Here is a 13,240-nt window from a genome sequence, read left to right as displayed (position 1 = left end):
TGGGAGGAGGACACAATGGAGTTGTCAACCGTGATGGCGAGATCATGGAACGGGCAGTCCTTCCCCGGGAGGAAGAGCAGCTCCGTCTTGCCGAAGTTCAGCTTGAGGTGGTGATCCGTCATCCACACTGATATGTCTGCCAGACATGCAGAGATGCGATTCGCCATCTGGTCATCAGAAGGGGGAAAGGAGAAGATTAATTGTGTGTCGTCTGCATAGCAACGATAGGAGAGACCATGTGAGGTTATGACAGAGCCAAGTGACTTGGTGTATAGCGAGAATAGGAGAGGGCCTAGAACAGAGCCCTGGGGGACACCAGTGGTGAGAGCGCGTGGTGAGGAGACAGATTCTCGCCACGCCACCTGGTAGGAGCGAATTGGGGGAGAGAGAGCGAAGGTTGGCACGGCGCGATACCATCCGAGTAGGGGCAGTGTGGGAAGTGTTGGATGAGAGCGAGAGGGAAAAGGATACAAGGTAGTGGTCGGAGACTTGGAGGGGAGTTGCAATGAGGTTAGTGGAAGAACAGCATCTAGTAAAGATGAGGTTGAGCGTATTGCCTGCCTTGTGAGTAGGGGGGGAAGGTGAGAGGGTGAGGTCAAAAGAGGAGAGGAGTGGAAAGAAGGAGGCAGAGAGGAATGAGTCAAAGGTAGACGTGGGGAGGTTAAAGTCGCCCAGAACTGTGAGAGGTGAGCCGTCCTCAGGAAAGGAGCTTATCAAGGCATCAAGCTCATTGATGAACTCTCCGAGGGGACCTGGAGGGCGATAAATGATAAGGATGTTAAGCTTGAAAGGGCTGGTAACTGTGACAGCATGAAATTCAAAGGAGGCGATAGACAGATGGGTAAGGGGAGAAAGAGAGAATGACCACTTGGGAGAGATGAGGATCCCGGTGCCACCACCCCGCTGACCAGAAGCTCTCGGGGTGTGCGAGAACACGTGGGCGGACGAAGAGAGAGCAGTAGGAGTAGCAGTGTTATCTGTGGTGATCCATGTTTCTGTCAGTGCCAAGAAGTCGAGGGACTGGAGGGAGGCATAAGCTGAGATGAACTCTGCCTTGTTGGCCGCAGATCGGCAGTTTCAGAGGCTACCGGAGACCTGGAACTCCACGTGGGTCATGCGCGCTGGGACCACCAGATTAGGGTGGCCGCGGCCACGCGGTGTGGAGCGTTTGTATGGTCTGTGCAGAGAGGAGAGAACAGGGATAGACAGACACATAGTTGACAGGCTACAGAAGAGGCTACGCTAATGCAAGGAGATTGGAATGACAAGTGGACTACACGTCTCGAATATTCAGAAAGTTAAGCTTACGTAGCAAGAATCTTATTGACTAAAATGATTCAAATGATACAGTACTGCTGAAGTAGGCTAGCTGGCAGTGGCTGCGTTGTTGACTTTGTAGGCTAGCTGGCAGTGGCTGCGTTGTTGACACTATACTAATCAAGTCGTTCCGTTGAGTGTAATAGTTTCTACAGTGCTGCTATTCGGGGGCTAGCTGGCTAGCTAGCAGTGTTGATTACGTTACGTTGCGTTACAAGAACGACAATAGCTGGCTAGCTAACCTAGAAAATCGCTCTAGACTACACAATTATCTTTGATACACAGACGGCTATGTAGCTAGCTATGTAGCTAGCTACGATCAAACAAATCAAACCGTTGTGCTGTAATGAAATGAAATGAAAAATGTGATACTACCTGTGGAGCGAAGCGGAATGCGACCGGGTTGTTGAGTGCGGAAGTTCTATTCAGTAGACGTTGGCTAGCTGTTGGCTAGCTAGCAGTGTCTCCTATGTTAAGGATGACAAATAGCTGGCTAGCTAACCTCGGTAAATTAAGATAATCACTCTAAGACTACACGCTCTAAACTACACAATTATCTTGGATACGAAGACAGCAAAGACAACTATGTAGCTAGCTAACACTACACTAATCAAGTCGTTCAGTTGAGTGTAATAGTTTCTACAGTGCTGCTATTCGGTAGACGGTGGACGTTTGCTAGCTGGCTAGCTGCTGGGCAGATAGCAGTGTAGACTACGTTAGGACGACGAAATACGAAGTTGCAATAGAAGTGCTGACTGTTTCACTTTGTTGTCCTCTTTCTTTTCCTTTTTCTTCTGTCCTTCTTTTGTCCTTATTTTGTCTTCCTTTCTTCTGTTAACTAGATATTTTTACGACGACATGAATAACATACAGCTGGCGGGTTATACACTGCAACAGCAGCTTCTGGTAAGACAATGGGTGGTGGTCTATGTATATTTGTAAACAACAGATGGTGCACAATATCCATATGAAGTCTCGAGGTTTTGCTCGCCTGAGGTATCTCATGATAAGCTGTAGACCACACTATCTAACTAGAGAGTTTACAGCTGTATTTTTCGTAGCTGTCTACATACCACCACAGACAGATGATGGCACTAAGACCTCACTCAATGAGCTATATTATCACCATAAGCAAAGAAGAAAACGCTCATCCAGAGGTGGCGCTCCTAGTGGCCTAGGGACTTTTATGCAAGGAAACTTAATCCGTTTTACCTCATTTCTATCAGCATGTTAAATGTGCAACCAGAGGGGAAAAAAACTCTAGACCACCTGTACTCCACACACAGAGACGCGTACAAAGCTCTCCCTCGCTCTTCATTTGGCAAATCTCACCATAATTCTATCCTCCTGATTCCTGTTTCCAAGCAAGAATTAAAGCAGGAAGCGGTCAGATGAAGCTGATGCTAAGCTTCAGGACTGTTTTGCTAGTACAGACTGGAATATGTTCCAGGATTCTTCTGATGGCATTGAGGAGTAAACCACATCAGTCACTGGCTTCATCAATAAGTGCATCAATGACGTCGTCCCCACAGTGACTGTACGTACATACCCCAACCAGAAGCCATGGATTACAGGCAACATCCACCATGAGCTAAAGGGTAGAGCTCCCGCTTACAAGGAGCAGGACTCTAACCCAGAAGCTAATAAGAAATCCCGCTATGCCCTCAGACGAACCATCAAATAGGCAAGGCGTCAGTACAGGACTAAGGTCGAATTGTACTACACCGGCTACGACACTTATCGGATGTGGCAGCGCTTGCAAACTATCACAGGCAACAAAGTGAAGCACAGCCGAGAGCTGCCCAGTGACACGAGCCTACCAGACGAGCTAAATTACTTCTATGCTAGCGTCAAGGCAAGACACACTGAAACATGCATGAGAGCACCAGCTGTTCTGGACAACTGTGTGATCACGCTCTCCGCAACCAACATTCACAAGGCTGTAGGGCCAGACAGATTACCAGGACGTGTACTCCGAGCACGCGCTGACAACTGGCAAGTGTCTTCACTGACATTTTCTACCTCTCCCTGTCTGAGTCTGTAATACCAACATGATTCAAGCAGACTAACATAGTCCCTGTGCCCAAGAAAACTAAGGTAACCTGCCTAAATGACTACCAACCCGTACCACTCACATCTGTAGGTATGAAGTGCTTTGTAATGCTGGTCATGGCTCACATCAACACCATTATCCCAGAAACCCTAGACCGACTCCAATTTGCATACCACCCTAACAGATCCACAGATGATGCTATCTCTATTGCACTCCACACTGCCCTTTCACACATGGACAAAAGGAACACCTATGTGAGAATGCTATTCATTGACTACAGCTCAGTGTTCAACACCATTGTGCCCTCAAAGCTCATCACTAAGCTAAGGACCCTGGGACTAAACACCTCCCACTGCAACTGGATCCTGGACCTCCTGACGGGCCGCCCCCAGGTGGTAAGGGTAGGTAACAACACATCCGCCCTGCTGAATGTCAACACGGGGGCCCCTAAGGGGTGCATGCTCAGTCCCCTCCTGTACTCCCTGTTCACTCATGACTGCACTGCCAGCCACAACTCCAACACCATGTTTACTTTTGCTAATGACACAACAGTGGTAGGCCTGATCACCAACAACGACGATACAGCATATAGGGAGGAGGTCAGAGACTTGGCCGTGTGGTGGCAGGACAACAAACTCTCTCTCAACATGATCAAGACTAAGGAGAAGGATTTCAGGAAAAGGAGGACTGAGCACATCCCCATTCTCATCGACGGGGCTGTAGTGGAGCAGGTTGAGAGCTTCAAGTTCTTTGGTGTCCACATCACCAACAAACTAACATGGTCCAAGCACACCAAGACAGTCGTGAAGAGGGGATGACAAAACCTATTCCCCTTCAGGAGACTTAAAAAATTTGGCATGGGTCCTCAGATCCTCAAAAGGTTCTACAGTTGCAGCATCACTGCCTGGTATGGCAACTGCTCGGTCTCCGACCCAGAGGATAGTGCGAACGGCCCAGTACATCACTGGGGCCAAGCTTCCTGCCATCCAGGAACTCTGTACCGGGCAGTGTCAGAGGAAGGCCCTACAAATTGTCAAGGACTCCAGCCACCCTAGTCATAGCAGTACCGGAGCGCCAAGTCTAGGTCCAAGAGACTTCTAAACAGATTCTACCCCCAAGCCATAAGACTACTGAACATCTAACCAAATGGCTATGCAGACTACTTGCATTTCCCCCCTTTTACACAGCTGCTACTCTCTGTTATTATCTATGCATAAGTCACTTTAATAATTCTACCCACATGTACAGTATATATTACTTCAATTACCTTGAACCTTGAATGGTGCCCCCACACATTGACTCTGTACCGGTACCCCCCTGTATATAGCCTCGCTATTGTTATTTTACTGATGCTCTTTAATTATTTGTTACTTTATTTCTTTTTTTGTTGTATTTTTCTTAAAACTGCGTTGTTGGTTAAGGGCTTGTAAGTAAGCATTTCACTGTATTCGTGTTTGCCAGGGATGGGGAAAACATGTGACACCACTCCGGCCCCTGAGGACCTGATCTAACAGTGGACAAAACATTAAGAACTCCTTCCTAATATTGAGCTGATTTATCGAGTGACATCAATAAGGGATCATAGCTTTTTCCTGGATTCACTTGGTCAATCTATACAGTTGATGTGTGAAGTTTACATACACTTAGGTTGGAGTCATAAAAGCTTGTTTTTCAACCACTCCACAAATTTCTTGTTAACAAACTATAGTTTTGGCAAGTCAGTTAGGACATCTACTTTGTGCATGACACAAGTCATTTTTCCAACAACTGTTTACAGACAGATTACTTCACTTATAATTCACTGTTTCACAATTCCAGTGGGTGAGAGATTTACATACACTAAGTTGACTGTGCCTTTAAACAGCTTGGAACATTCCAAAAAATGGTGTCATGGCTTTAGAAGCTTCTGATAGGCTAATTGACATTATTTGAGTCAATTGGAGGTGTACCTGTGGATGTATTTCAAGACCTACCTTCAAACTCAATGCCTCTTTGCTTGACATCATGGGAAAATTGAAAGATATCAGCCAAGACCTCGTAAAAACATTGTAGACCTCCACAAGTCTGGTTCATCCTTGGGAGCAATTTCCAAACGCCTGAAGGTACCACGTTCATCTGTACAAACAATAGTAAGCTAGTAGAAACATCATGGGACCACGCAGCCGTCATACCGCTCAGGGAGGAGACGCGTTCTGTCTCCTAGAGATGAACGTACTTTGGTGCGAAAAGGGCAAATCAATCCCAGAACAGCAAAGGACCTTGTGAAGATTCTGGAGGAAACAGGTACAAAAGTATCTTTATTCATAGTGAAACGAGTCCTATATCGACATAACCTGAAAGGCCACTCAGCAAGGAAGAAGCCACTGCTCCAAAACTGCCATAAAAAAGCCAGACAACGGTTTGCAACTGCACATGGGGACAAAGATCGTACTTTTTGGAGAATCCTCTGGTCTGATGAAACAAAAATAAAACTGTTTGGCCATAATGACTATCGTTATGTTTGAAGGAAAGGGGGAGGCTTGCAACCCGAAGAACACCATCTCTACCTTGAAGCACAGGGGTGGCAGCATCATGTTGTGGGGGTGCTTTGCTGCAGGAGGGACTGGTGCACTTCACAAAATAGATGGCATCAAGAGGGAGGAAAATGATGTGGATATATTAAAGTAACATCTCAAGACATAAGTCGGGAAGTTAAAACTTGGTCTCAAATGGGTCTTCCAAATGGACAATGACCCCAAGCATACTTCCAAAGTTGTGGCAAAATGGCTTAAGGACAACAAAGTCAAGGTACTGGAGTGGCCATCACAAAGCCCTGACCTCAGTCCTATACATAATTTGTGGGCAGAACTGAAAAAGTGTGTGCGAGCAAGGAGGCTTACAAACCTGTCTCAGTTACACCAGCTCTGTCAGGAAAAATGGGCCAACGTTTACCCAACTTTTTGTGGGAAGCTTGTGGAAGGCTACCCAGAACATTTGACCCAAGTTAAACTATTTTAAAGACAATGCTACCAAATATGAATTGAGTGTATGTAAAATTCTGACCCACTGGGAATGTGATAAAATAAATAAAAGCTGAAAAAAATAATTCTCTCTACTATTTTTCTGACTTTTCACATTCTTAAAATAAAGTGGTGATCCCAACTGACCGAAGACAGGGAATTTTTTACTAGGTTTAAATGTCAGGAATTGTGACAAACTAAGTTTAAATGTAGTTGGCTAAGGTGTATTTAAATATCTGACTTCAACTGTATGTCCTGGAAAGAGCAGGTGTATGTAATGTTTTGTACAGTCAGTGTATATACCACTATCTCCAACACACCTCGCCACTCATTCCCACTACTTTGACCCAAACAGATCCTACACCAGGCCGTTGGCCTAAAGAGGCTGGACACCCTTCTCTCAAAACCCCCTGTAGTTATTTTGCACTAAAATATGAGGACATATAGACTGACCAGGTGAATCCAGGAAAAAGCTATGATCCATTATCGATGTCAATATTTAAATCAACTCAATATTAGGAAGATGTTCTTAATGTTTTGTACACTCAGATCAGGTCCTCGGGGACTGAAGTGGTGTCACACATTTTCCCCATCCCTGGCAAACACAGCTGATTAAACAGATTGCATTCTAAACTGAAGATCATGACTAGTTGAGTATTGGAGTCTGGTGTGTTTGCTGGGTCTGGGGCAAAAGTGTGACACCAATCAGGTCCCCGAGGACTAGAGTTGCCCATCCCTGGGTTAGATGGTGGTGCAACACATTTTCTTTGTGAACGAATGTGCAATGCACTTTCCACACTGTGAAAGGCAGCAATACGCAACATATTGTCTAGTCTGCCGGAAAGACACACGAAGAAGAGGCGTAGTTTAGACACACAACAAGCAGCCCAGGGCACTTACACAACCCACTGTGTATTTCCGTGTTACTTCCTTGTTCTGTCTTATCTTTTGTATTTTTCTGGGGAGAAATGTGTAGACAGCGGTAATTTTGGGGGGATTCGGCTACTTATCAATGCGAGCGACAGATACGCATAATAATTGCTTTCTTTAGATCCCCGCCTTGCGGTTACTGATTCGTCAAGACCCGTTGAGGTGATCAGGAGCTGTAAGGACTTCTTCTCCCCAGTACTTCTCGTCGATGGCAGACTCCCGAGAAAGACGGAAAACCGGCGAAGATGAGCCTCAGGGTGCAGTCGGGGGTGAAGGTAAATATTAATATGCGCTGAGACTTTGAAAGATCGTCACCTGAATTTTTAAAATCTAAAATATTGTCAACTAACACAAAGTACAGGGTCCCGTCAGAATCATTGGTTGCGATCGAAGCGATACTTTGTTTTCCCCTCATCTTTCAGCATGTAGGCCTAGTTAGACTAATTAGCGAAATGGTGAAAACAGTCTTAGTGAGGTCGGCTATTTCAACATGTAAAAATCTAGCACTAAAAATCTATAACTATTTTGGGCTACACACTTTGAGCTTGGAAGGCCAAATGTCCTTTGACGTCACTTCACTGTAACAAATGTGAAACAAAAAGTGTAATACTAGGTCAAATCAAAATCATAAGTTCGGAAAGTCGAACTCTAGAAAGAGGCCCGAGTCCCCGACTTGGAATTCCGAGTTGGATGACTGTTCAAATCGTTTTTTTCCGAGTTCAGTTTTTTTGAACGCACTGAAGTTGGAAGTTAGAGATTTCCGAGTTCCCGAGCTTCCAGTTGTTTTGAACGCGGCATAACTCTAACCCCCAAGTAAAGTGGCATACAAAGTCTACATCATAAAGGAAACATGCAGGTCCTGGGAATGAGCAAAAGTCTCTGCCAATTGAATTGGAGCACAATGCGTGATTAACACATCTATCTGATCACCACAGTAAACTGTCATGTCATTAAACATTGATAATAAAAACATAAAATCACTAACAACATCTTTGTAACAGATGTCATCGACGACAGAATTATGGAACAAGGAGCTGTTGTTTTAAGAGGGTAAATAAACTTAGCACCTAGTACCATTAGTATCCATTCCGATGATCACATTATCCATTTTCACAAAATATTTGTACATTTTTATCCATGAAGGTATGTCATAGAGAGGGTCAGTGCAGAAAACCCAGAGAGACGTTTGACTCCAGAGGACCTTGGTGGCAGACCCAACGAACTAGAGGACCACCAAGTCAAAGACGTGGTACACCAGCTGCTGCTGATCGCTGATGACCTGAACAGAAATGCTGAGCTACAACAGTATGGCATATATATATTATTTTCTTCTGAATTAGCATATTAGTTATAGTGCCTTCAGAAAGTATTCATACCCCTTGACTTATTCCAAATGTTGTTGTGTTTCAGTCTGAATTCAAAATGGGATACATTATTGTTTTTCTCTCCCATCTACACACAATATCCCACTTGACAAAAGTTTTTATTTTTTATGTTTGCAAATTGATTGAAAATGAAATGCAGAAATAGCTCATTTACATAACTTCACACCCCTGAGTCAATACTTTGTACAATTAACTTTGGCAGCGATTACAGCTGTGAGTCTCTCTTGGTAAGTCACAAAGCGCTTTCCACATCTGGACATTTCCCCTGAATTATTTTCAAAATTATTCAAGCTCTGTCAAATTGGTTGTTGATCATTGCTAGACAACCATTTTCAGGCCTTCCCGTAGATTTAAGTCAAAACTGTACCTAGGCCACTCAGGAACATTCACTGTCTTCTTGATGAGCAGCTCTAGGTGTTTTAGGTTATTGTCCTGCTGAAAGGTGTATTCATCTCACAGTGTCTGGTGGAAAGCAGACTGAACCAGGTTTTCCTTTAGGATTTTGCCTGTGCTTAGCTCTATTCCATTTCGGTTTTATCCTGACAAACTCCCCAGTCCTTAACGATTACAAGCATACCCATAACATGATGCAGCCACAACTATGCTTGGAAATATGGAGAGTGCTACACAGTAATGTGGTGTATTGGATTGGCCTTAAAAATAACACCTTGTATTCAGGACAAAAAGTTCATTGTTTTGCCACATTTGTTTCAGTATTACTTTTGTGCCTTGTTGAAAACAGGATGCATATTTTGGAATATTTTTATTCTGTACAGGCTTCCTTTTCCAAAGTCGCCATTGGCCTCATGGTGAAAGCCCTGAGTGGTTTCCTTCCTCTCCGGTAACTGAGTTAGGAAGGATGCCTGTATATTAGTAGTGACTTTGTGTATTGATACACCAAAGTGTAATTAATGACTTCACCATGCTCAAAGGTATATTCAATGTCTTGTTTATTTATTTTACCTATCTACCCTTCTTTGCAAAGCATTGGAAAACCTCCCTGGTCTTTGTGGTTGAATCTGTGTTTGAAATTCACTGCTCCACCGCGGGACCTTACAATTATCTGTGCGTGTGGGGTGCAGAGATGAGGTAGTCATTCAAAAATCAAAACACTATTATTCCACACAGAGTGTGTTCATGTAACTTGTTAAGCACATTTTTACTCCTGAACTTACCGTATTTAGGCTTCCTATAACAAAGGGGTGAATACTTACGGACTCATGACATCAGCTTTTCATTTTTAATTCATTTGGAAACATTAAAAATAAACATAATAAACATAACTTTGACCTTATGGGATATTGTGTGTAGGCCGGTGACAATAAAACAATTCTAAATTTAATCCATTTTAAATTCACACTGTAATGCAACAAAGTGTGGAATTAGTCAAGAGGTGTGAATATTTTCTGAAAGCACTGTATTTGGCTGGTCTATGTGATGGTGGTGGTTTTATGTACTATTTTACTCAAGCAACAAATAATATAAGCCTGGATGTGAACACAAATTAGTATATTCCCATATCATATTGTAGTGGTTTGGCAAATTGTCATCAAATGAAGAACTTTGTATTATTTTATCATCGTTTAATTTCCTTGACAACAAGAAACATAGAAAGAGAAACAATTACTTTTCCTCATTTTCTAATGATTTGTCTCTCCTTCCTCTGACAGCCTAATAAGCACAGTCCAGGTAAACTGTGTCCAGGATGTGTTCTTCTCAGTGGCCAGGGAAATCTTTGCAGATGGTATCAACTGGGGCAGAGTGGTCTCCCTGTTTCACTTGGCCTACAAGCTTATTTACAAGGTAACACTTGGAATGTGCCTGTTACTGAATATGAAATCATTGAAACTTACAATTGTAAAGTTTTTAAATGCCAGCAGCATACCACCCTGCATCCCACTGCTGGCTTGCTTCTGAAGCTAAGCAGGGTTGGTTCTGATCAGACCCTGGATGGGAGAACAGATGCTGCTGGAAGTGGTGTTGGAGGGCCGGTAGGAGGCTCCCTTTTTACTCTGGTCAACAAAAAAAATCTCAATGCAGTGATTGGGGACATTGCCCTGTGTAGGGTGCCATCTTTCGGATGGGACGTTAAAACGGGTGTCCTGACTCTCTCTGGTAACTAAAGATCCCATGGCACTTAACCCCGGTGTCCTGGCTAAATTCCCAACCTGGCCTTCATACCATCACGTTCACCTAATCATCACCCGTTTACAATTGGCTCATTCATCCCCTTTCCTCTCCCCTTTAACTGTTCCCCTCGTTGCTGTAAATGAGAACGTGTTCTCAGTCTACTTGCCTGGTTAAATTAAAAAAATAATAAAATAAAGCAGAATGAATCTCCCCTCACACTATATGTATATTTGTTATCCCCCTTTCCAAGGCACTGACACAGAACCACTTAGAAATCATCAAGAAGGTTATTAGCTGGGTATTACAGTTCATCAGGGAAAATGTCTCCGCTTGGATCCGACAGCAGGGAGGATGGGTGAGTACCCTGCTGGAGTATGCCAACATGCCTGTCCAGATGTACAATGGGACTATATTTTATTTTAAAAAAATACCACAAGAGCAGAGACGCTATCACAATCAACACATGCATGCAGTAAAGAGATCAATTGAAAACAGACTGTGGGGGATAGAGGACTGACGAGGTCATTGGTGCCCATTTAATAAATTACATTTTATTTTTAAAGCTGATCTAACAAAGTGGATATTTGTCAAATCTGTCATGATGTATGTGTTCGAAAAAAGGCCCACAATGTGCTTACTAAAATCTGATTTGGTGCGTAATATTTAATGTCCTTTTTGGGTTAAGAAAATATGTCTGCTAAATGTCAACCACCGTTTGGATAAGCTGATAGCGTAGCTAGCCATATAGCAATTAGTGGTGGTATTTTGAAGTTGTTTTTAAGTGTAATGCAATTGATTGGTAAAGATGACGTGAACATGTATTGCGGGTGACATACATACAGGCGTTGTACAGTTTTTTTCTTTACACCGACATGGTGTCAAATACACAAATAAACAATAGCCTAAATGTAGGCTAACTTTGATGGCCGGTAATGAGGAGATTCTGGATCTATCCCCCACAGCGTTTCCATGTCTTGTCAGTTATTTTGGACGAATTCTTATTAACTGATCTATTCAAGAATGCACATCTGACAAGTATAGCCATAAGTCACACGCCCTTCGGACAAACCAAAATGTAAACGTTGCTAGTTGGTAAGTCCTACGTATGGTGACTCACACGTGCATATCAAGAGGAGGAAGCGCTCACTCCTACTCAAATACGACCATGCACATATGTGTCCTCAACGGCCGATGCAGGCAGGCAGTTCCGATGTGGGCAACACCGAGTTCAGCTACCTGTGCCACGTCACAAGTACTGTCAGTTCATGAAGCGAAGCTTGTTTGATGATGAGTAACCTTGCCTCACGCCTATAGATCCCAGAACGAGCACTAAGGCTTTAGCTCAGCCTAGTCCAGCCTATTACTCTGGTTAGTACGGACAATCGTAATGGTTCCACTGTTGTGTGATTGACTTTTCGTTTTGCTTGCAGGAGGCGGTTTTTAGCACCGTGTCACATTGGCGTACTGTGTCGCTTGTGGCTGCAGTGGCTTTCGTGATGGCCGTGGTTTACTGGAGGAAAACACGCTGACATCATCTCAGGAAGTGCCCTTGGTGAAATCAAAGTGCCCTTAAAATGTGGACAGTTCTCTAGGAAGACAGGTTAATTAATGTGTTATGTCCTGTGCAGTTGATTTGACTTTGGGGCAAAGGTGACCTAGTAATCTTTATTTTTATATGTGTATATATATGATGAATTGATCTGAAAAGGGACAGTCAGGGGCTTTTTGGTACAGTACTCCAAACTGAGCAAGTATTTATTAGTACCAATGTGAAACAGAATTTTTCTATTGCTCAAAAAATAACCTTGTAAGGTGTTTTATTGAACAATGTTTTATTGGACATTAGATGTTTTATTGAATCCCAAATCTTCTATTGATTTGGAATTAAAAGTAAACCACTACTATTTTTTCACAGCTCTAAATCGGTATTATATACAGTGGGGCAAAAAAGTATTTAGTCAGCCACCAATTGTGCAAGTTCTCCCACTTAGAAAGATGAGAGGCCTGTAATTTTCATCATAGGTACACTTCAACTATGACAGACAAAATGAGTGGGCACAAATCCAGAAAATCACATTGTAGGATTTTTAATGAATTTATTTGCAAATTATGGTGGAAAACAAGTATTATACAATTTTGTTTCTGGTGTCCTTTGACAGCTCTTTGGTCTTGGCCATAGTGGAGTTTGGAGTGTGACTGTTTGAGGTTGTGGGCAGGTGTCTTTTATACGGATAACAAGTTCAAACAGGTGCCATTAATACAGGTAATGAGTGGAGGACAGAGGAACCTCACAGGTCTGTGAGAGCCAGAAATCTTGCTTGTTTGTAGGTGACCAAATACTTGTTTTCCACCATAATTTGCAAATTCATTAAAAATCCTACAAGGTGATTTTCTGGATTTGTGCCCACTCATTTTGTCTGTCATAG

General features: G+C 43.2%; 1 protein-coding gene across 2 annotated transcripts; it reads left to right on the top strand.

Moving 5' to 3' along the window:
• Window positions 1-7,211: 7,211 nt before the first annotated feature.
• LOC124035098 (apoptosis regulator BAX-like) lies at window positions 7,212-12,815 on the top strand. 2 transcript variants are annotated; one of them, XM_046348517.1, is made up of 7 exons: window positions 7,212-7,574; window positions 8,301-8,349; window positions 8,443-8,604; window positions 10,355-10,487; window positions 10,565-10,675; window positions 11,065-11,169; window positions 12,245-12,815. In XM_046348517.1, exons 1-7 carry the CDS (start codon window positions 7,508-7,510, stop codon window positions 12,341-12,343), a joined length of 726 nt encoding a protein of 241 aa, XP_046204473.1. In that variant the 5' UTR covers window positions 7,212-7,507; the 3' UTR covers window positions 12,344-12,815. The 2 variants fall into 2 exon arrangements, with proteins under 2 accessions (XP_046204473.1, XP_046204474.1); XM_046348518.1 differs by lacking the exon at window positions 10,565-10,675 and having other exon boundaries at window positions 7,217-7,574.
• Window positions 12,816-13,240: the final 425 nt, after the last annotated feature.

The sequence above is a fragment of the Oncorhynchus gorbuscha genome, linkage group LG05, assembly GCF_021184085.1.
Source record: "Oncorhynchus gorbuscha isolate QuinsamMale2020 ecotype Even-year linkage group LG05, OgorEven_v1.0, whole genome shotgun sequence".
Lineage (NCBI taxonomy): Eukaryota > Metazoa > Chordata > Actinopteri > Salmoniformes > Salmonidae > Oncorhynchus > Oncorhynchus gorbuscha.
Note: the sequence above shows the minus strand (reverse complement) of the source record. Positions and strands in the feature narration are given on the sequence as shown.

What these genes read in the sequence shown, in the direction of transcription:
- LOC124035098 (XM_046348517.1), top strand. Translation starts at nt 7,508, where the DNA reads ATGGCAGACTCCCGAGAAAGACGGAAAACCGGCGAAGATGAGCCTCAG. An exon ending in CCTACAAGCTTATTTACAAG is followed by an intron (nt 10,488 to 10,564) that starts GTAACACTTGGA and finishes AAATGCCAGCAG; the next exon opens with CATACCACCCTGCATCCCAC. An exon ending in TCCGACAGCAGGGAGGATGG is followed by an intron (nt 11,170 to 12,244) that starts GTGAGTACCCTG and finishes TTTTGCTTGCAG; the next exon opens with GAGGCGGTTTTTAGCACCGT.